General features: G+C 43.9%; 1 protein-coding gene across 3 annotated transcripts in view; it reads left to right on the top strand.

Moving 5' to 3' along the window:
- The window catches only part of MBD3 (methyl-CpG binding domain protein 3), a 46244-nt gene that overhangs the window by 20707 nt on the left and 1515 nt on the right, over positions 1–24022 (top strand). For 2 of the 3 annotated variants that reach the window (XM_082270945.1, XM_082270946.1), the window contains 3 exons: positions 7188–7347; positions 21257–21394; positions 22402–22492. In XM_082270945.1, coding sequence (XP_082127071.1) covers positions 7188–7347; positions 21257–21394; positions 22402–22492 — 389 coding nt within the window. Of the gene's footprint in view, positions 1–7174; positions 7348–21256; positions 21395–22401; positions 22493–24022 lie in introns of all 3 variants that reach the window. The other variant, XM_082270947.1, reaches the window with a different exon arrangement.

Here is a 24022-nt window from a genome sequence, read left to right on the forward strand (position 1 = left end):
GTCCCTCTGTGAGACCCTGTGGTGGGCCCTCCTGACCGCCTTGTGGTGAACCCTCTTTACCTTCCTGTACTGCTCACCCCTTTACATTGCCCTACTTACACTGGCTAGAACTCAGAGCGGACAGCCAGGCCTGAAACTAGTTGAGCAAGTCAGCCTGCATTAACAGATGTTCTGCTTTCATGGTCGACTCCTACATCAGACTTGTGGGAGGGTGACCACTCCCCTATCTTAAAGTGGGACTAAACCTATCAATTTAAATTTTTCTCCAAACTTATATGCGAGGTATTCTGTGAATAACTGCCAGTTGCTTGGGCTCTCAACTGAACTGTCAAGCCATCAAATGGCTAGTATAACTGATCAAATGTGCAGTACCATTGCAACTACAGATCGAATGGAGGCTAAAATAGCAGCTTCTTGACTCTGAAGGATAGTTCTACTTTAAAGATAGGCTCACTTTTTAGAAAATGTCACACCTGTTGTGGTGTGTGGTGTTTTTTTTTTTTTTTTTTATCCGCTGGGGGCTGCAGATGTAGGAAAATGTAATTGTATTGGTGTGAAAGTGTATCTAAAACAAAATTGTAATTTATTGATTTATTGCAGCATAGAAGTGTGTAGATGTGTTTGTGCAATAGTTTTCTTTTTGATACCTACCTTTCTTTCTTCCTGGGAACTGAGCGAGAAGCACAAATGTCTTTTTCTTTTGTAAAATCCTAACCTCAGCCACCATGCAATAAAGATGATAAAGGACAGACCTGTTTAAAGTCTAGTTTTGGTGGCAACCATGGCTTCCTCTATAGATACAGTAGAGAAGTGAGCAAAGCCGCTTAGCGACAGCAGGTGTGTTGCAGGCACAATTGCCAGGTAAAAATAGGCCAGAAAAAAAGAACATATCTAGTGTGTAACATTGTTACAAGATAAAAGATTTCTGAGGGGTAAAAAATAGTTGATGTTTTAGTGATATAATATTAGGCATACTGTGAGTAGCGTAAATAAATTAAAAGATCCACTTTAAGATCCTACATTTAACCATCAGAAAATAATTTTCACCGTGCTTTACTGCAGCTTGTCAATACAAAATGGTGGTCAGTGATATCCTGGTCTCTTGCAAAGACAGATGCTTATTATAGTGCACCCTCTCTGAGTTACAAGGTACCCCATCCCATTCTCCTATAGCTACAGTGCATGGGGTACAGCCCCCTGCAAGGGAGAACGTTTTGCTTTTCCCAGAGTTCAGCTTTAGGTATAGATGTGTTGTGTTTTTTACAGGCTAAGCTCACTTTTAGGGAAAAAATGATAAATGTGAATATTTTTAAGGTTAAAAACAGTGCAATACCCCCCCCCCCCCCTCCCCAGGAGCCTGCAATCTGTGGCTCAAGGGTTCAACGTCAGTCTCCTGCAGACATCCTCCACCTGAAAGCTGCAGGAAGTGTCAATAGACTAAAAGGGTGCCCATCAGCGACCATGTAGTTAATTGAGAACTGCAAGTCTTCTGCAGCAGCTGGGACTTTGTTTATTCATTCAAAGATGGTGTGGATGAAGCTCTGCATAGCCATTCGAGTTTTTAATGTTCCACCCTAAATTCACTTTATCCTTCAGCAGGGTATCTTGGAGAGAAGGGTGAAAAATAAAAGAAAGGAAGGTGGGGCTGTAGAGTGGGTGCAGTCCTGGAGGTGTGGTATATGGATGTGTTCTTTAGGTTGCCAGTCAGTTGGGTTTTCCTGTTTGAGGTTTTGAATGTACAGTAATTGTAGTTTTGTTCTGTCATTTTAAGACGGCTGTAATTTTTTCTTTTCCTAACTTCTCTTAAACTATTACTAGAGGTTTTCCAGGGTCTTTCTGTTTTTGGCTTTGAAGATGTGTTATCAACATAAGTAAATTTAGGGATAGGTTTGTTCAGCAATGCTTGCCAAGTGTCTTTGTTTTCCTTAGATTGCAGAAAAGAGCTGCATTAATGAGGTCCTGTTCCATAATCCATTACAATGTTTTGCATAAGGGCAGGAAAAGCAGATCTGACCCACAAGTTGTCTCGTCTTCCTGACCTCTATTTTTAAAGGGTTTGAGCATTCATGATGGATCCTTGATTATTTTGGTTAGAAGAGTTTGTGTAGCACCATAAGAGCCCATTCTCACTGCAGCGGCACGACTGTACTACTTCGGGGGGCGACTTGTGAAGTCCCATGTACCGCGACTTGCACGGACTTCATATAATGAATGTTTATGGAGGATGCCGAAAAGTAGTACAGGACCCTTTTTCTAAGTCGGAGCGACTTGTGTCGCTCCTATTAGAACGGGTCCTGTAGCAGTCAATGGACCGCGACTTGTCAGGCTGACAAGTCACTCTAGTGTGAATGGAGCCTAAGTGTGTACAGTATATCAAACTCTCAAAGGTATGTCAAGTGATTCTTAGAATTGTGGACAAGTTTTTTAACTTGCATGAAAAGCGGTTAGTAAATGCTTTTGAAGTTATTTTTCTTCCATACCATTTGTTGTGGATTTTCATCGAAGTAAATGAAGAGGTTAGGTGACAGTCTTCCTTATCATATTTTACCCCAAAGAGCTGTTACTTTCTGAACCTGTGATAGGGCCATCCGTGCAATTGCTATTTGCAATAGTTGGTTCTGTACCCCATCCTTGAGTTGCTTAGAGTCCGTTATCAGTTTTAGGTTATGGTATATGCCACCTCATTTTTTGCTTTAAATTTGCCTTTAGCATTCTTAAGATATATAGCGTGGGTAAGTTGGGGCACTCCTGATTTGTGCCTTGTCTATTGGGGAAAACATAATCAAATCCATTATATATAGTGGATGCTAATAAATGGTTAAACTTGGGTTAAATTATTTCTAAAACCCCATTTGCCTAACGCCACAGACTAATGTGGTTTTAAACCCAAATGCAAATCTTTAATATGTTGCAGTTTACCAATTCTTAGATGTGGTGGCTGCACTAGTTGTCGTGTTTTTTGTTCTAATATCTTATTTTCATCTGGTGATCCAGACTGTAAGCAAGCCCCCCTGCAAGTGTATCATGCCACATTTTACACTGGCAATTTCGGGAAACTGGGGGGCACAGCTCCCCTCCCCTCTTGTATTAGATATTTTTGTCTTGGTGTTTTTGTGCTGCTTGCTGCAATTGAGGGTGTTTAGAGGAGGGGCTCTAGCCAATAGGGGCTAGTTTTCAGCTTTGTGACTCCTGCATGGGATTTGAAATGCAAAATAAATGCAGGTTTTCTATCCTATATTTTATTTTATAGTGCCAATCATTTATTTTTTTTATTCCAATTCTTCATACCTGTTCCTGCCAGTATTTTTGTTGACTCTATCCATACAGCTATACTGGCTGTCAACCTGTTGCCATTGCAGGCGGAATGATTAAAAGTGGCTCCTGAATGGAGCCTCGCTGTCATTTAACTGTAAAAAAAAAAAAGTGCATGTAATACAGCTTGGGGGGGGGGGGGGAACCATAGCATCCAACTATATGAATTAGAATTGGGGGATTAATATGAAGTGAATCTGTTATTTGTACAGTGCTGTACTATATTGTGATGGTGGCCATTTGTAGTAAGGGCCAAGTAAAGACCATGGCCAGTCTCTTCCTGGAACAGCTATAAACACACAGGTACACATACAGTCTCTGCTCCTCCCTGCAGCAGTAGCCACCGCTCCAGAGTAACCTACTTTTATCCTCCCCCGCAGCAGACACCGTCTCTACAGAGTAACCTGCTTTTATCCTCCCCCCCGCAGCAGCAACTGTAGCTACAGAGTAACCTGCTTTTATCCTCCCCGCAGCAGCAGCCACCGCTACACACCGTAACCTGCTTTTAACCTCCCCGCAGCAGCCACTGCTACACAGCGTAACCTGCTTTTTCCCTCCCTGCAGCAGCAGCCGCCAACGCTACAGAGTAACCTGCTTTTATCCTTCCCGCAGCAGCCACCGCTACACATGGTAAACTGCTCCAATCCTGCCTGCACCAGCTGGCAGAAACTAGGACTGTGCACAGTGGAAGCTGGCTGACTCTTCCTCCCTTCACCTTCCTGTGAAGGCACACTGCTTTGATGACTCATTGCTCTGTTTCATTGCCCAAAGACTCTTGGGATATGTGACGATGATATCCCAGGGGGTCAATGGGACTAAAGCTACGTCCATTTCCTAGGTGAACAAAGGAAGAAGTACAGGGGGACATGGAATAATTAAGGTATTTTGCGCTCTGAAACAAAAAATAATTTCCTGTTAAATTTTAGTTATAGGAAGGACAGATTTTGTCATAAACAGAGTGAAAAATAAAGCTTTAAGAGCAGAATGAATGTCGCTTAACCATCATAAAGGATAAAAAAGGTATTTCTAGTGGAAAGTTTATTTTTCTATTTGTGTTGCATATACTTAATGTTTGTAAAGCTCCATCTTTGAGGTTTAATCAAACACAAAGCACTATCCAGCCATCATACCTCCTTCTTTTTTCCAAGCTTTTTTTTTTTTTTTCGCTTGGATTTGTTGGCCAATCAAGACTTTTCCTAATGATATTGGCTGTAGTCCCACCCTAAAGGATCTCCTACCTGTCTAAGCTGCTTACTATGGTGGAGATGAAGTTTTTGATTTGTGGCTCCTTTTTGGATATGCATGTCCAACCCTTCCTCTCCATTTCTTTTGACACATGAGTAACTGCTACTCCTTCTCCTTTATTGCAATCTTCCTCACTGACTTTTATTTCTGGTAAAGGGTGACGGTGTGCACCTGCTGTGCGCTAGGTTAAGCTTTTAAGGTTTGCACAATGACCCCCCCGCTATTCTAATGCTTATTCTTCTTTATAACTTTTCACATTAACCTCTCCAGACTTTCACACATCAGAACTTTGCTGTATGGCAAATGCTATGGCTGTGCCCGACTGGTACGTTTCTATTTTCTTTTGGTGCTCTGTGTACCCTGAGGGGCTATCATTTGTGGTGATAGGTGTATTGGCTGGAGACTGCTTACTTGCTGATTGGCCAGGCCACCTCTGATCTCCTTCTGATAAAATGTGCCTCTTGTCAGAATGAATGAAAAAAGTCATTGCAGCGGCTGGGCTGCATTTAGGCAAGTCCTATAGTAGAATGTTAATGAAATCCTACAACTGAAAATTGGTCTGCATCTTTGCACGCTTTATAAACTGTCATTGATAGCTACAGATTGCAAACCATCAGGCATCTATTGGTGTGGTTCCATTGATTAAATTGCCATGGCTGCCAATCTTAACGTAGAACTAAAGGCAAAACTGATTATTTTTTCAAATGAAATCCTTCCGAAGTGAGGGAAACCCCAGGTTGTCACCAGAACTAGTGTCCTATTGGAAGATTCCCTATCTCTAAAGTTTTTAGGACACCCCAAAATTTCAGATTTTCTTCCTTTTTAAACATGACAAATAGTGAAACTCCATAAGGACTTGGACCGCAATACCTTAAGTTGCCTTTAGTTATACCTTAAAGGAGATGTATAGGTTTAGCCTTATTTTATTTTTTTGTTAGAATAATACTTGCCTAGGTGGATGCAGCATCGCTCCGATGCTGCATCTGTCCCCTGCCGCCTCTACACTGAGAACCAAGCAATTGAACACCGCCGATCGCTCTATTCTGACAGCTCCCAGAGCAGAGAGCTGCTGACTGTCAGTCAGCAGTTCTCTGCTCCCTCCTCGCACATTGGAGGACTGAGCTGTGGAGGGGTGGGAGCCGCCTGGCTCATGCTCTCAGCGGCAGGTTGAGCCAGGTGTCTGTCCAGGCACCTGGCGAATTCAAACTCTATTGCCATTATCGCAATGACGTGGTGCCTGAACCAGCAGAGAGCAGACTTCAGTCTGCTCTGTGCCTGAAACGGGTTACAAGAGTGCAAAACAAATTGCACTCCTGGGATCCATAGAAGTACAGCCAAACGAGCCTTGGCTATACTTCTCTATTTGCAATAAAAAAAAACCCACACGCTTTGTTCTGCCATATTCAAACACTCTAAAATTCCAGTTAAAAAGTATGCCTGCATGCATACTTGCAAATATGTGTTGCTTTTGCATTATCCAGATTTCATCCAAATGCCAACTTGTAGAGTCTGCTGATCGGCATTGGTGGGAGAAAGAAGGGTTAGTACAATCAGAAATGGTGATCGTTGCCTCACAGGAAGTGCTCTGTAGGACAGATTTTTTTTTTTTTTTTTTTTTTCTTTGCCAGAAACCAGTTTTACAAAGCTACATTCACACAGGCAATTAAGCACGCCCTACATTTTCCAGCTGCAAGACTCTGCGAATTCTTGCATATTGAATTGAAAGGAATGTGCGAAAAGCTGCGGCTGCTCAACCCGTGCAATGTCAGGATCACGTGATGAGTTCTTTCAATCCTTTTTATGGGCAGGCTGATTGTACCAAAGTCGATCCATTGATTAAATTTGGTACAACCAGCCTGTTGGATTTTTCTACATCCAGTTACAGCCATCGACCACAGCCACTAGCAGTAACCACTGTATTCAGCCAGCCGGGCAGGCTCCCTGTGTCCCCCTCTCGCAGAAATCAATAATACTGCCAGAGGCATTCCCCCCCAATTAACACTGAATGTCTTGATGGGGAGGAGATAGATAGATAGATAATATATATATTTTTTTTTTCCTTGCCTTCTACCGAAGATGAAAGGAAAGAAAATCAAGTAAGCTATGGCCTTGAAAAAATCAAGATGCGTAGCCTTTGCAAGAATGTATGCACTACCTTTTTTAACTTGCGATTTCAGATTGTTTGCATTTATCAAAACAAAAATTAAATTATTCTTTATATTCCTTAAATCTAAAGTGATTCAACCATTTTCATGGTACCTATCAAGACATTTTACAAAAAAGCCTTTTCAAAATGAATGTTCAATTAGTCAGCACTCTTATTGTTAAGTTTTAATACTGAATCTGTTCATTTTTTTTTCTGGGCATTTAAACGTCAATTGTTTCTGGTTATGAAGAAGTTGAGTATTTCCAAATTCAATGCCTTTGTCACCATTTTGAAGAACTGTCTCCATGGTCTTGGCACTAAGCACATCAAAAGCTTAAGACCACTTTCTGCCATATTGTTGACCATTAAACACGATGCCTAGGCTGATTTTAATTTTTTTTCCTGTGATTACCTAACATGATGTTTGCAGTTATTTATTCGTACAGTTGGTCAGTATGTGGTCTCATGCAGTTTTGTTTTTCAGCCCCAGTGGGAAGAAGTTCCGCAGTAAACCTCAACTGGCACGATACCTTGGCAACTCGATGGATCTCAGCACTTTTGACTTTCGAACAGGAAAAATGTTGATGAGCAAAATAAATAAGAATCGGCAGCGCATGCGTTATGATGGTCTTAATCAAGCCAAGGTAATTTTTTTTTTTTTTTTTTTTTACATTACAGGTGATAACATGAGACTACAATATAGAATCAAAGTACAGTTACACATAAAACCGTTAATGTGAGTTTGTAATTGTGTGATAGTTCACATTTCTCTAATTGGTTGTAAAAGAAATCTTAACTTTCTTCTGGGAAATGTCATGCTTGTAAAATTTGTAAAATTAGACCTCTGTTATGAGGAATGTTCATGTGAGCCTCAATGGCCACGGTGACTAAAATAATTTCAGGGGGGAACCACCACTTCACGTAAAATGTGAAGTATCTTAGACATACAAAGGCAATGTGGTTGCATGCTGTTTAAAACTGGCCATATATGAGTACATTTTTTTTTTTTTTTTTCCTCTCCAAGTGGGTTAAACCAATCCACCCGCTATGTTGCCTTCTGATAACAGGAAGGCTTTCCCGCCATCTGAATACAGTGATCAGCACTATAGACTGCAGCACTGATTGAGAGGAAAGTTTCCAGCAGGGCACCACATGTATTGGAATTTGGCCAGCTCCTTCTAAACTGACCGAATTTCAATCCATCTTTGTGCAGCCTAAGAGAAACATTTAACTACTGGCTAAGTGAGGGTAGAAAAAATTACATATTGCCTGTGGTCAGTAGGAAGAGGAATTGTGCCCCATCACTGGTAATGGTGGAAGGAATGGAAACCCATCATTGAGGTCATTCGAAGGAACAGTGCCCCATTGTCGGTGCCAGTAGAAAGAATACTACCCCATCACTGGTGTAAGTGGGCCTCATATCTGTAGCAGAGTGTGCGCAAAGGGCCACACCCTGCCCACGACCCGTCGTTTGGAGACCACTGCCCTTGGCGGGTATAAACTATTCTTTAGTTTTAAGATTCCTTTCACATAGTTGGCCTTGTCCATTTTGACAACATTGCCACCCTTGTCAGCCGAGTTAATTTCAATAGAATCACAACTGGATAAGGTATGCAAAATTGCTTAATCATTAAATTTACCTTTTCGGCAGTTATAAACAAATAAATGGACAATGTAGTTGCACTACTGACAAGAGGCAAAATCAACGCTCGTAGTGAAAGGGCGAAGTCTACAACCACTTTCTCTTGGGATGGTGACATACAGGGAGTGCAGAATTATTAGGCAAATGAGTATTTTGACCACATCATCCTCTTTATGCATGTTGTCTTACTCCAAGCTGTATAGGCTCGAAAGCCTACTACCAATTAAGCATATTAGGTGATGTGCATCTCTGTAATGAGAAGGGGTGTGGTCTAATGACATCAACACCCTATATCAGGTGTGCATAATTATTAGGCAACTTCCTTTCCTTGGGCAAAATGGGTCAAAAGAAGGACTTGACAGGCTCAGAAAAGTCAAAAATAGTGAGATATCTTGCAGAGGGATGCAGCACTCTTAAAATTGCAAAGCTTCTGAAGCATGATCATCGAACAATCAAGCATTTCATTCAAAATAGTCAACAGGGTCGCAAGAAGCGCGTGGAAAAACCAAGGCGCAAAATAACAGCCCATGAACTGAGAAAAGTCAAGCGTGCAGCTGCCAAGATGCCACTTGCCACCAGTTTGGCCATATTTCAGAGCTGCAACATCACTGGAGTGCCCAAAAGCACAAGGTGTGCAATACTCAGAGACATGGCCAAGGTAAGAGAGGCTGAAAGACGACCACCACTGAACAAGACACACAAGCTGAAACGTCAAGACTGGGCCAAAAAAATATCTCAAGACTGATTTTTCAAAGGTTTTATGGACTAATGAAATGAGAGCGAGTCTTGATGGGCCGGATGGATGGGCCCGTGGCTGGATTGGTAAAGGGCAGAGAGCTCTAGTCCGACTCAGACGCCAGCAAGGTGGAGGTGGAGTACTGGTTTGGGCTGGTATCATCAAAGATGAGCTTGTGGGGCCTTTTCGGGTTGAGGATGGAGTCAAGCTCAACTCCCAGTCCTACTGCCAGTTTCTGGAAGACTCCTTCAAGCAGTGGTACAGGAAGAAGTCTGCATCCTTCAAGAAAAACATGATTTTCATGCAGGACAATGCTCCATCACACTCGTCCAAGTACTCCACAGCGTGGCTGGCAAGAAAGGGTATAAAAGAAAAGCTAATGACATGGCCTCCTTGTTCACCTGATCTGAACCCCATTGAGAACCTGTGGTCCATCATCAAATGTGAGATTTACAAGGAGGGAAAACAGTATACCTCTCTGAACAGTGTCTGGGAGGCTGTGGTTGCTGCTGCACGCAATGTTGATGGTGAACAGATCAAAACACTGACAGAATCCATGGATGGCAGGCTTTTGAGTGTCCTTGCAAAGAAAGGTGGCTATATTGGTCACTGATTTGTTTTTGAATGTCAGAAATGTATATTTGTGAATGTTGAAATGTTATATTGGTTTCACTGGTAAAAAAATAATTGAAATGGGTATACTGTATCTTTGATTTTTGTTAAGTTGCCTAATAATTATGCACAGTAATAGTCACCTGCACACACAGATATCCCCCTAAAATAGCTAAAACTAAAAACAAACTAAAAACTACTTCCAAAAATAGTCAGCTTTGATATTGAGTTTTTTGGGTTCATTGAGAACAAGGTTGTTTTTCAATAATAAAATTAATCCTCAAAAATACTCATTTGCCTAATAATTCTGCACTCCCTGTATCTTTGAGCTCAAATTCCAAATTGGCTACATGACTATCCCACAAGGTATTTAGGGCCCAATACTCCTTCAGACTGAGTTGTCCCACCAATCGAGCCATTCAATAGGGCTGATTATATTTTTTCCCCTATTCCCTTTGTTTCTTACAAATAACACAAGATAATTTTTTTTTTTCACGCTAATTGATGTCTTTGCTCGAAAGGCAAAACTTTTAAGACCTTTTAAATTAGTGTTGCTGGGAAATTTGAATGGGTGGACTGGGAAGTTTTGCTATGCATATGTATTAAAGTGGTTGTAAATGTTTGTTTTTAGGGGGAAAAAAACCTTGCCCATGTTCCAGGCCCCTCTAAATCACGTGTCCCCACAGAAAGCGGTTTTCTATGGGGACACCTGAGAGGGCTTGTTTCTGGGTTCAGCCCACCTCGCATAGAATGGATTAAGGTGAAAAAGTTCGTCATTTTTGTGTTAAGTCAGCAGTTACAAAAACTGTAGCTGCTGACTTTTAATAAACGCACACTCACCTGTTCCATGATCCAGATGTACACTTACCCCAGCCGTTTTCACCCTGTGTGGTAACTCGGCGGCGCCGGCATCTTTACTATGGGCACCCTGCTGTGACCGCTTGTGGCTTCCCAGCCGGGTCCCCACTGTGCATGCACGAGCGGCGCTGCGCTCTGTGACTCCAGTCCTGAAATCCTTCTAGGACCTGTCGTGTCCCAGAAGACTTCAGGGAGGGGGGTGGGTGGGGTAGGAAAACTTTCGCTGCTGATCGCCTAAGGTGAGTGGAACTGAAGTGAGAGCGGGTACCTGCTTCCCCCCCCCCCCCCCCCCCTTAAAAGCTCAATTTCCAAACATAACAACCTTGCGGCCATCATTCTGCTATATGGTGGGCGGGAAGGGGTTAATAGGATTTCATACTAATGGGCTATAATCTTATAGATATAATTTGTAAAAAAAAAACAATCTAACCTATTTAAATTGATTGCAGTATAAGATTTCATTTTTCAGATATTGCCTTGGCAGGTATACCGTTGGTAATAGATTATAAGGTGTCAAAATTAGTATGAGGGTACCTGCGTTCTATCTATTCTATCTCTGATCTGATCATTGCCCACAAAGAGGATGGGTACAGATGACACAAAGGCAACTGTACTAAATGCTTTTTTTTTTTTTTTTTTTTTACACCAGAAAGAGGGGGTATACCGACCACACAGGTATTGGCAACGCATCACAGGATGTACCCTTGTAGCTTACCGAGGCCGGAGTCAAAGGACTAGTTAAGCTTAACACAAATCGCCAGGACCACATGGCTTACACTAGGGATAGACTATCGGTAAGGCCGATTTATATCGGGGGGGGCTGACGTGTACTTTCCCCGATGTATCGGCCCCTGAACTTGCCGATATTGCTGATATTTTTGTGATGTCATTCTGCCTTCTTGGGCCGCCTCCCTCGCCTTGGACAGCCTGGTCTGGAGTTGGGACTAGTCTCGATGGAGTGTATCACAGCCATACACCACCCACAGCAGCCTGGTGCAAGCCACCCACATCCACAGGCCCTGTGCCAGCCGCCCACAGGCCCTGTGCCAGCCAGCCATTAACCACTTGCCAACCGCCGCACGACTATATACGGCGGCGGTCAGCCCCTCACAGGCAAACTGACGTACCGGTACGTCACTAGCCTGTGAGCCAAAAGGGGGCGAGCTCCCACTCGTTCCTAAGCAGCCCGCGCGTGTGACCGGCGGACCCGATGTTCGCCGGTCACTCGCGATTGTCGGATACAGCTGGAGAAAGGCAGGCGGCTAATGTAAACAAAGCCATCTGTCTTTCTCCCCTGTGTAACAGCACAGATCATACGGTCCTGCTATGTAGGACTGTTGATCTCTGCTGTTACACACACACACAGCCACATCCAATCACAGTTAGAAGCACGCCCCTAGGGACACACTTAACCCCTCCCTCTCCAATAAAGTTACCCCCTTCCCTCCCAGTGTAATTTTTACAGTAACAGTGCATATGTATAGCACTGATTACTGTAGTAATGTCACTGGTACCCCCAAAAGTGTCAAGTCAGTCAAGGGTCCGATCTGTCCGCCGCAATGTCGCAGTCCCACAAAAAAAATCGCAGATCGCTGCCATTAAAAAAAACAAAAATGACAAATCTTTCCCTTAGTAAACGCAATAACTTTTGCGCAAACCAATCAAAATACTCTTTTACCAAACATATGTAGCAGGAAACAAATTGGCCTAAAATGTTAAATTTTGATTTTTACATTTTTTGGGGGAGATTTCATATAAATCCAAATGTGAAAAATATTGTTGTTTGTGCAAAATTGTCGCTCTTTTTTTTTTTTTGTTTATAGCGCATGATCAAAAAATCACACAGGTGATCAAATACCACCAAAAGAAAGCTCTGTTTGTGGGAAAAAATGGACACCAATTTCATTTGGGTACAGCGTCGCACGACCACGCAATTGTCCGTTAAGTCACACATTCCCGAATTGCAAAATAGGTCCTGATCAGGAAGGGGGTAAAATCTTCCGGGGCTTAAGTGGTTAAGCATTAAACAAAAACATGTTCAGTACCAGATTTGTGTAAAAAAAAAAAAAAAAAAAAAAAAAAAAAAAAAATTGTCTTTATTTTTTTAAAAACTAAATGTACAGAATATCGGTATCCCTAGCTTACACCCGAGAGTCCTCAAAGAACTCGGTCAGGTTATAGCTAGACCATTTTTCCTAATCTTTGCAAAGAGCATACTGACAAGAATTGTACCAGCTGATTGCAAGAGAATGACTACAGGCACTACTACATTTGTTCTCATGGAGAAGCGATGCTTGAGAGGGGACATGATGGCAATTTACAAATGTCTCAATGGTGATTCCAACATAGGAAAAACTCTCTAGTTCATTGACGGACAGAGCTCCATATCTTCTTGGTTTATGCTGCTCTCAATAGGAGAAGGACACTAGGTGGAAAAAAAATGTGACCACGCCTATAGGGCAGTCCAAGGGGGTGGGGGTATACTCCCACTTCTTGCTATAGGACTTTTTTTTTTTGGTCTAGTCAGAAGTAAGAACCTAGTTCCTTGCTGGGATCTCTGGTCCTAGCATTTTTAACCTTTTTTAAACAAACAACTTTTTTCCTTTTTTATTTTCTGTTCCTGTGAGAACTATAATCAACTGCCGGACTGGGCGACGAACTGAATATCCTAGATCCTTGCGGTCTGGTCAGCGAGCGCGACCCGACTTTAGCTCCGCGCTGGGTTGGCAGCGACATAGCCCCACTGGACGGGGGACGGCCAGCGAGTTAAACGGCTCGTAAATAGCTCTTGTCACGATCCTAGTCATGACCTGAGTCTCAGCATACCTCTGGCCCGTAGCACTCCCATGCCAACATGGTGGGGTGATCTGTCTGCAATGGTGCCTACCTGGTCCCATGGTGCGCTAAGTAGTGGCCCTTCGGGGTCTCAGTTTTTTTTTTTTTTTTTTTCTTTTCAGAATATTTTCTTTTTATTTCTCTTTGCTCACTTGCTAGCTATTGTTCAGGGAAGAATTTTCCTGGTGATCTACAAGCAACGATGCCGGCTGGGGCTTCGCACTGGATAATCTAGATCCTTGTGGTTCCGCACCCCACCCACGTCTGGCCTACAAGCGTGAGTAGGTTATAGTCCCGACCTTGGCCTAGGACAATGCCCCTTTTCCTGATGGGGACGAGCCTGTGAGCAGATGCCTCGCCAGGACGCGACGACATGGAATACCCTGAGTCGCAGCGTACCCCTTGGCTGGCAGCATGCCCACTTCGGGTGGGAGGCAATCTGCTTAGAGCGGAGCCCACCTGGTCCATGGTATGCTTAGTAAATTTGCCCCTGCTGGCTTTGGGTGGATGTGGGTCCTGTCCTGGGGATAATGGGATTTGTACCTCCCAAAAGATCCCCCTGGCGTCCGGTCTGTGTCCTACCCTCTCCCCTTCACTGCCCCTGCAGGTGACTGTGTGTCGGGAGTGCCTGGCGCCCTGGGGGGGGGGTGACATGGTACCTTGGGCTTGCTGGTCCCTGTTGTGGTTCCTGAGGCCTTTGTGTCGGGCCCTGGCCGCATGGTTCGCCGTGAACGCCGCCATGTTAAGTGTGGGCAATGTGAATTTTTTCCTATAGACTTGTATGGGGCAACCATTTTTCCCTGTAGCTTCCTATTGATATGTATGGGCATCCATCTTTGTGTAGCCCTTGTGCTATGCTGAGCTGTAGGACCTTCCTTAGGCGACATCACTTCCTGTGCATTCATTTCCTGCTGCTGGCCAAGGTCACTTCCGTTCTTTCTCTCCATGCTGTTGGAAGAATCAGGAGGATGGTTTGTCTGAGGTAGTACCGTACTTGGGGTCCCTGCGGGCATATTACTGCACTTTCTGCTGTCAATTTAGTTTAAAGGGGTTCCTTGCAGACCGCTGCGATCGGCGCTCTTAAAGCGACAGTACTACTTTTTTTGCAAATTGCAGTATTGCGTCCCAAACTGAAATCACCCTCAGACCCACTCTGTGCGACTCCTGAACAGTCCGTATCAGTTAAAGTTCATTTAGTCATGAAAAAGGTTGATAGCCGAAAATGGCCGCTGCCTTCTCCATCTATGGAGGTGTCCTCTGATTCAGAGGCTGGTGGGGTTGCCCCAGATGCCCCCCTACCTGAGAGATCGCTGTCCTTGCAGTCAGATGGTGAAGAGGACCGGTCTTAGCTGCAGCGCGTGAACGCGCCTTAGTGGAAGCCCTGATTTTTTTCAGTACCGGATACTTTAAAATTGGCTGAGCCGACACCGGCAGGGACGTGGGTGGCTTTTGGCTCTCGGAAGTCTCAAAGCTGACAGGGTTTTCCCTTGTCCCGACACTTTTCATGATATTGTGAATGACCAATGGCGGTGCATTAAGCAGTAAGTGGTGCCAAAACGATTTAAATGCTGGTATCCTTTTGCTGAAACCGTTGGACGATGCCACCTAAAGTGGACCATCCTGTTTCCAGATTAAACAAATCTACTTATGCCTGTGGAGGATTCCCCAGTTTTCACAGAGCCAGTGGACAGGCTGGTGGAATCCCTTTCCCGCCATCTTCACGTGCTGGCGGGTTCCATTTTGAAGCCGTTTTTTGTGTCTGTGGTAGTCTCGCAGACGGTGACGGAATGGATTAGGGGTTTGCGGGAGTCTTTGGACCCGGAGACTGTTCCCCCCCCCCCCCCCCCCAATCCCCCCCCCCACTGGAACAGCTGGAACTTTTGGACCAGGTGATCCAGGCTCTGGAGATCCTGTGTGATGCGTCTAGGGATGCGGCTCCCCTGGTGGCCAGGGTTTTGGGCGTGGGCATTGTTTTAAGACGCATGGTTTGGTTGAAAAGCTGGTCGGCTGACCAAGCTTCTAAGAGAGCCCTAGCTGATCTCCCCTTTATTGGAGACCGGTTGTTTGGTGACTCATTGGATGAGTTAACCAAGGGCCTGACTGGCGGCAAGAGTACTCTTCTTTCTCAATCCTCCAAAGGTAAGACTCCCAGTACGAAGTGGGGGTCCCTCCTCTTCTGCTCATAAATGTTTTTTTTTTTTTTTTTTGTTTTTTTTTCTTTCGTGCCTCCAGGGCGCAAGAAAAAGGTAAGCCGTTCAGAGCTTCTGGAGGAGCTAAAAAGCATTGGGGCAAGCCCAAGGCTGGTCAGTCTGGTGCTGCTAAGTCCTCTTCAGCATGAAGGGGCGCCCTCACCTGTCTCAGGGGTAGGGGGGACGTCTGCGCTTCTTCCAGGAACCCTGGACTTCCTTCATTCAGGACGATTGGGTTCCCTGGAGCGTTTAATGGATCTGGGGGAGGCTGTGCGAGATCTCGTGGCTCAAGGGGTGATTGTGCCGGTTCCCCTGCAGGAACCATCTCAAGGTTTCTATTCAAACCTGTTTACGGTGCCCAGAAAGGAGGGCAAAGTGCGTCCAATCCTGCACCTCAAGGCTCTGAACCGCTTTGTGCAGGTGCAAAAGTTTCAAATAGAGTCCATTCGGTCGGTGGTGGCATCTTTGAATCAGGGGGATTTTATGGCTTCCATCGATCTCCGATGCGTATCACCACGTCCCCATATTCGAGGGACACCAGCGATTCCTCCGCTTTGCGGTGGCAGAGGAGCACTTTTAATTTGTGGGATATCTGGACGATCTACTGTTGTGTGCAGTCTCCCATTTGGATCTGCTGGACAACGTCTCCATCACCATTCAGACCCTTCAGGAATTCGGGTAGACGATCATTTTCTACAAATCTGCCCTGACACCGTCCGTGTGGGTCACTTATCTGGGGCTGATCGTCGACTCTGCTCTGGCGAGGGTCTGCCTTCTCTTCGACAAGCTTCAGAAGGTGCAAAGGGCGGTCCGGTTGCTGATGGGAGACCGATCAGTCCTCATTGCGGGCTTGCATGAGGGCCCTGGTTCTGATGGTCTCGACCTTCAAAGCTGTTCTGTTTGCTCAGTCTCACACGAGACAGTTGCAGAAAGAGATTGTCAAAATGGAACAGAGATCCTCGGTCCTTTTTTGGACCTGAATATTCGGTTGAGCCATCTCACGAAGTCTGCTCTCTTGGTGGCTCCAGTCACCTGTCCTGTGCCAAGGAAAGTCCTTTCCTGCCAGTGTTTTGGATGGGGGTCACCACAGATGCCAGCCTGTTAGGCTGGGGAAGCTCTGTGCCCAGGGAACTTGGATGACGTAAGAGTCTTCCTTGTCGATCAATATTCTGGAGCTGAGAGCAATCAAGCTCTGCCTGCTTCACTGGACGAGTCAGCTATGCAGCTCTCCTGTTCGGGTCCAGTCAGACAATGCCACGGCCGTGGCTTACCTCAATCACCAAGGGGGCACCAGGAGTCCAAGGAGGTGGCCTAGATTCTGGTGTGGGCGGAACACAATGTCTCGGCTCTCTCCGAAGTCCAGATCTGGTGTGTGGTGAATTGGAAGGTGGATTTCCTGAGTTGTCAGGTGTTGGATCAAGGGGAATGGTCCCTTCATCCGGAGGTGTTTCGTCTCCTGTGTGCCCGATGGGGGACTCCAGGGGTGGATCAGTTCGCGTCTCGCCTCAACAGGAAAGTTCAGTGTTTGTGGCCTGGTCTCGGGATCCTCTGGCCGACGCCACAGGCGCTCTGGTGGCTGCTTGGAGTCAGTATCCCCTGATCTATGCCTTCCCTCATCTTGTTCTCCTGCCGAGGTTTCTTCACCGGGTGGCGATGGAAGTCATTCTGGTGGCACCGGACTGACCTTGGCGGTCCTGGTACGCAGAACTGGGAATTGTCGTGGATCATCCATGGTGTCTTCCTCTGCGGGGAGATCTACTATCTCAAGGACCGATCTTCCATCCTGCTGTATGCTCGCTGGCTTTAAGGGCTTGGCTGTTGAAATACACACATATAGGAAGATCTATCATCGTACGTGGAAATCGTACATTTCATGGTGTAAATCGCTGCAGCTGCACCCTCGCCTGTTCTCTAGAGCTAGGGTTTTGGCCGTTTTGCAAAAAGGGGTTGAGCAGCGCCTGGCGGGCACCATCAAGGGCCAGGTGTCAGCCTTGGCTATTTACTTCCAATGTCCGTTGGCTGCTAATAGTTTGATTCACACTTTCATTCAGGGGGTGCGTCATCTGGCTCCTCCGGAGATCCCCGTTACCGCCGTGGGATCTTAATCTGGTTTTGTTTGTTCTTCAAAAGCTTCCTTTTGAGAATATTGGGGAGATTTCTCTGCTTTCTTTGTCGCAGAAGGTTTCTTTCCTAGTGGCTCACTTCTGCCCGCAGTCTCTGAGTTGGTGGCGCTGTCCTCTCGTTCGCCTTAATTTGGTGGTCCTCCGACCTAATCCGTCCTTTATTCCTAAGGTGGTGTCGGATTTTCACCTGAATGAAGACATTCTGTTCCCTTCCTTTATGTCTTAAGCCTGAACGTCCCAAAGAAGTTGCCTTGCAACTCTCTGGATGTGGTTCGGGCGCTAAGGGTTTATCTGACGGTTCCTTCAGGAAGTCAAACTCCTTTGTCCTTACAGACAGTCCTCGCAAAGGTTTGGCTGCGTCTGCTGCTACCATTTTGAGATGGATCATGCAGACGGTTGTTCAGGCTTATTCAATCAAGGGTCAGGTTCCTCCTTTTCCCTGTAAAGGCGCATTCTACTAGAGCGCTGATTGCCTCTTGGGCTTTTTGCCATCAGGCCTCTGTTGTACAAGTTTGTAAGGCAGCAACTTGGTTGTCTGTGTACACCTTTTACCAAATTTTGCAAGGTTTTGCAAGCTGCTGTTTCATAAGAGAATGGTTTTGTTCTCGAGTGTTTTGCCTGGGTCAGCTCCTCTTTGGTTGAGCTCCATGTTGCCCGGTTGGCTAGATTTAGCCTCTTGGAGTTGACGTTACTGTCTGGATGCGGTTTTCCCACCCCTCATGCCTATACTGCTTTGGGACGTCCCACTCAGCTCATGGAGTAAGGCTGCGTCTGTCTATGGACGATAGAGAAATTAAGATTTTTGTAAGATCTTCTGTAAAATAATTTTCTCTAATGTCCATCGACAGACGCAGCACCCGCCCCTCTGTATGGGGATGGTTCTTTTTGTCTTCACTGCTTTCAACTAAACTGATGTGCTGGGCTGTGGCAGTGGGGGTAATGCCTGGAGACGTAATGCCTAGACTAATCCTGCAGGTGGCAGCATAACCCACTCGGCTCATGGAGATGTGGTTGCGCCTGTCGATGGACATCAGAGAAAAAGATTTTACGGTAAGATCTTACAAAAATCTTATTTTTACTGTAAGACAAAAATCCAGTTATTCAGACTGAGTGTAAGAGGATACAGGCCACACAATGAGATTAAAGGAGTAGTTTAACTTTAAACTGCACAGTGAGGTTTTCACTGTCAGGAAGAGAAGGATGTGTAGCTCACTCTTCCACAATTGGTGGTGGCAGCGAGGAGTATTGGACACGCATTTTAAAGAACACAATTTAGAGATATGGGAAATATTTACTGACACACACACCTACACAGGTTGAGCTGGATGGTCTATTGTCTCTATTCAACCTTACCTACTATGTAACTATGTCATAGAGCTGGAGATTCACCACTAATTTTGATTCATGAAATCTTGCCATTGAGTGAAAAAGTTGCTGTTGGTGCTCAGTCTCGCACAAATTTTGTTGAGTCAACCTTTAACCACTTCCATACCTGGCCAATTCTGGCACTCTGCTCCTACATGTAAAAATCCTATTTTTCACAAAATTTTTTGTGGAAAAAAAAAAACCCACTAAAGTTAGCACAATTTTTCACAAATTTTCTATAAATGTGAAAGATGTTACGCCGAGTAAATAGATACCGAACATGTCATGCTTTGAAATTGCGCACACTCGTGGAATGGCACCAAACTTCTCTACTTTAAAAAATCTCCATAGGCAACGCTTTAAAATTCTTTACAGGTTTAGAGTTAGAGGAAGTCTTGGGCTAGAATTGTTGCTCTCGTTCTAACGTTCGTGGCAATACCTCACGTGTGGATTGGACGGCATTTACGTATGTGGAAGTGACGTAAGTATTCGTTCACTTCTGCGTGCGGGGGCAGTTTTATACTTTTTTAATTTTTTTTTTTTTTATCACTTTTATTCCTATTACTAGGAATGTAAGCATCCTTTGTAATAGGAATAGTGCATGACTGTTTTTTCTTTTATGGAGAGATCTTTGGTCCTGCAGGCTGGAAAGCCTAAAATCAAGGGAAAAAAAATTGGCTATCCAGCCGAGGTCACAGCAGTATTTTACAATTGCCAGGCCGGGCATATCATAACGTCGCTCCCGGGCCTCAGACTGTCCAGGACCCTCTGGTCTTTGGTATTCTCTATGGTGTACTTCTCCGGCTCGCTGGTAGAAGTGGCGGGGGGGGGGGGTACATCTCCCTCCTGCCGCCTGTAAGCACAATCAAGAGGCTGAATAACTCTTCCCCGGCTAAAAAATTATATCTGAATGATGGCTGCAGCTGCAAGCATCATGTTAGATATCCTCCACTCAAAGCCCAGAATGTCGAACGTCCAGTGGTATGGAAGTGGTTAAGTGATTGTAAAATCTTGTTTTTTTTAAAAAGAAAAATATTATACTTCCTCTGTGCAGTTGATTTTGCACAGGGCAACCTGGATCCTCCTCTTCTCGGGTTCCTCGTTGCTGCCCCTAGCCCCTCCAATCGAGTGCCCCCACAGGAAGCAGAGCTGCAGTTCCGTGTGTACATTCATACACGGAGATGCCGTTCGGTCCCGTCCCCTCTCTCTCTCCTGATTTGGCTCCCTTGGGTGTCAGTCAGCCAATTAGGAGGGAAAGTCCCGGATGGCCGAGGGATTCGTGGACAGAGAAGGACCTCCGGTAAGTATTAGGGGGCTGCTACACTCAGGTTTTTTATCTTCATGCAAAAAATGCATAAAGATAAAAAACCTGACTTTACAACTCCTTTTAAGGATGTGGGCACATTGAAACCAGTGCATTTCTTGCACAGAAGTGTCAGGTGTACACAAACCGCCTGTACAAATCTGATAGTCTGTAGCTGTATGTTGGTCACCACACACCTGAGTGTTCACATGCATAAAGGGACAGATGTGCACCCCTGGATGCCTACAGTTTGTATCCCTAAAAGTCCCAGGATGTCAAACCTTCCTCACCTTTCTGTGTCAGGATGGCTAAAAAAAAAAGGGTTACTGAACTCCTCCTAATACCCATACCATAGCAGGTCATGGTTTATCTAGCAGTTCATCTTTTCTGGCGGTTTAGTGGGCCCAGGAGAGGGACAAGTGCAGCATCCAGCCTTGCAGGCTACAGCAGGGCTGAATGCTGTACTTCGTGGCAACCGGTTTTAGGGTCCTACATGTTCTTGCACCACTCGTTGCAGTGCTCAACCAAGCTGAAGGCTGATAGTGACAGGCTTCAGGCAGTGGGACTGGACACTGTGTCTGTTTTTCTCCCAGGCACATTTAAACGCCAGGAGGGATGCACAGCAGCTAGACGAGCCCGGTGTGGTATGCAAAGAACCTTAACTATATGTAAACCCTTACAACAAGCTTTTCAACAGTGAGGTGAAACTTTTCTGTGCTGACTATTCACATTATCTGCAGCATGCAGTACCATACCCCTTTGTTACTGGTAATAGGACTAGAGAACCCTGTCCCAAATATTCCAGCGATAACCTCCTAAGGACTTGTAAACTGCAATACATTAAATGGGCTTTAAACAGAGTTGAATAGTATACCTATTTCTGTTTTCAGGGCAAACCTGATTTGAACACTGCACTCCCAGTCCGGCAGACTGCGTCCATCTTCAAGCAACCAGTCACTAAAGTGACAAACCATCCTACCAACAAAGTGAAAAGTGACCCACAAAAAGCAGTTGACCAGCCACGTCAGGTGAGGGCTTGTTAAAAAGAAAAAATGAAATGTCTTAACATTCAGAAATGGTATTTCATAAAATGGTAGATCAATATTCTGTGCTGTAAAGAGATTTTGTGTACATCGTTGACTATTTGTTTGTTTTTTTTATTTGGAAGGGCCATATAGTCTATTATAGGGGTATTCAGGATCATTGACACTCCTCTGTTATAGTAAAGTAAAAAACTGTAATGCTTTGGGGAAAATATTACTTTAGGTTTTCAGATAGCCTGGCAAACGTGCCAGTTAAATCACACACATCACTATGTTTTCTAATAAGAGATCACAGCAGAAGTGGTTTTGTTTGTCTGACTGATATTTATGATGAAGTGTTTAACTTGGCTTACTGAGAATAAATGGCATTGTTCACCAAAGCAGATGCTTGTAAAACATGCCAAAAGCTGCAAAGAACTACTGTACACTGTACATCTTAATGGCTGGATATTAAAATACAAACTGTTCATATGCAGTATTTCCTCTTCACCAGATGTGTAGTTCTTACTAAGATAAATCTCCATACTATCCTTAAATATTACAACTGCTTTTTTTTTTTTTCTTTTTCTAAATTTTGTCAGGGGTGGGGTATTTTTTGAGGCACTGGTTTTTAAAGGTGTGCTATTTCTTTACACTTGCAGGGCAAAGCAAACTAGTTTACCAGCAGCACATACTTAACTTCCTCCAGTTTCCCTACAACTTCAGGGGATGCTGAATATAGATTTCATTGTGTGGTTAAAAATATCAGTGTAGCCATAGTATTCTAGTACTCTTTATAAGTTGTATTTTGAAGAAAAACATTGTGCATTGTTGCTTTCCAAATTCTATAGTGGTCATTTTGGAGATCAAGTGTTGAAAGATTTATAAATGAGGCATAGTATAAGGGGGTTGTTTAAGTTCAGTAAACAGGCAGTAGTACTTAGTATTTCACACTTTGCACTTTCCCCACTCCAATGCGTTCAGTAATTACATTTCTCTTTTTACAACTGCAGCTTTTTTGGGAAAAAAAACTCGCTGGTTTAAATGCTTTCGACATAGCAGAAGAGCTGGTGAAAACTATGGAGTTGCCAAAGGGACTGCAGGGTAAGTGTCCGTTACCATATGTGATGTGCAGTGCTAACCACATAAAAAAAGTAAGAAATGGGAAAGCCTAAAGTGCATTAAACACAGCTAGTGTACATAAAATAATTGTGTATGATGAGACTGAAGAGAAAAAAAAGCAAACCAGATGAAATGGTTACTGAAGTTCATAAACCATATAACACATCCGTGACCAAAAATTCTTATGATAAAATATAATACTGAAGTGATAACCACTCCAACAATCCAATTAACCACTTCCATACTGCTGAATGTCATATGACGTCCTGGGCTTTCAGTGCGAATATCTGAAGGAGTGTAGCTACAGACATATTCAGATATCCATTTATTTTTCCGCCAGCCATTGCACCATAAAAACAATCATAGCCTGAGATTGTGTTGTGTGTATTTATATGAATAAAAGTGATCAAAAAAATTTAAAGGGAAAAGTGTAAAAATTTTAAATAATAAAAAAAAAAATTAAAGTGCCCCTTCCCTTTGTGCTCGCGCGCAGAAGTGAATACATACGTAGGTCGCGTCCACATATGTAAACAACGTTCAAACCACACATGTGAGGTATCGCAGCGAACGTTGGAGCGAGAGCAATAATTTAAGTGCAAGCCATCCTCTAACTCTAAACTGGTAACCTGTAAAAACAATTACCTATGTTTGGTGCCATTCCATGAGTGTGCGCAGTTTTAAAGCATGACATGTTGGGTATCTATTTAGTCACCATAACATCATCTTTCACATACTACAAAAAAAAAAAGGGCTAACTTCACGGTTTTGTTTAAAAAAAAAAAAAAAAAAGGCATTTGAAAATTGCTGCACAAATACCATGTGAAATAAAAAATAGCGTTGCCCGCCATTTCATCCCCAAGGGTCTCCATTTAAAAAAATATATATAATGTTTTTGGGGTTCTGAGTAATTTTCTATCAAAAAAAATCAATTTTTACATGTAGGAGAGGAATGTCGAAGTTCGCCCGGTATGGAGTGGTTAAACTTGGCTGTCTGTACTAAATTCTTTCCTGGTTCAGAGTCTCTGGTTAAATCCAGAATGTTGTGGGGGTTTTTTTTCCCCACATGGATTAAGTCCCAAGTGCATTCCAACAATAGGGGGTCAAATCTGAAGTGTAATTGTCAACTCGTTTGGAATACTGAAAGAAAACTGACTTAATGATGCCTTCAAATACAGTGTATCCCAAAAATGTGTTAGAGGAAGATACTGTCCTGATAAGGAATACAATTTTTAAAGCTGAATGTTCATTTGTCAGCTTAAAGCACTGTATGGGAATAATTGCAGAAAACCTACATCTGGTATTCGCTTAGATCCAAGGAATATGAATATCTAAGCACTGGGCAGTTCTTTCTAGCTTGTGAGTATGCAACATTTTTCACCTCATTGTCTTTTTTTTTTTTTTATAGCTTCCAATAAATGTTCACTGTGAAAACGGGTCATTTTTTTTTTTTTTAAGATTTACATACACTACCTGCACTTTTGTGACATATATTCCCTCAGTGAGGAAGACTGT

This window comes from Pelophylax lessonae (genome assembly GCF_965119305.1).
Source record: "Pelophylax lessonae genome assembly, chromosome: 1".
In the NCBI taxonomy this organism is placed as follows: domain Eukaryota; kingdom Metazoa; phylum Chordata; class Amphibia; order Anura; family Ranidae; genus Pelophylax; species Pelophylax lessonae.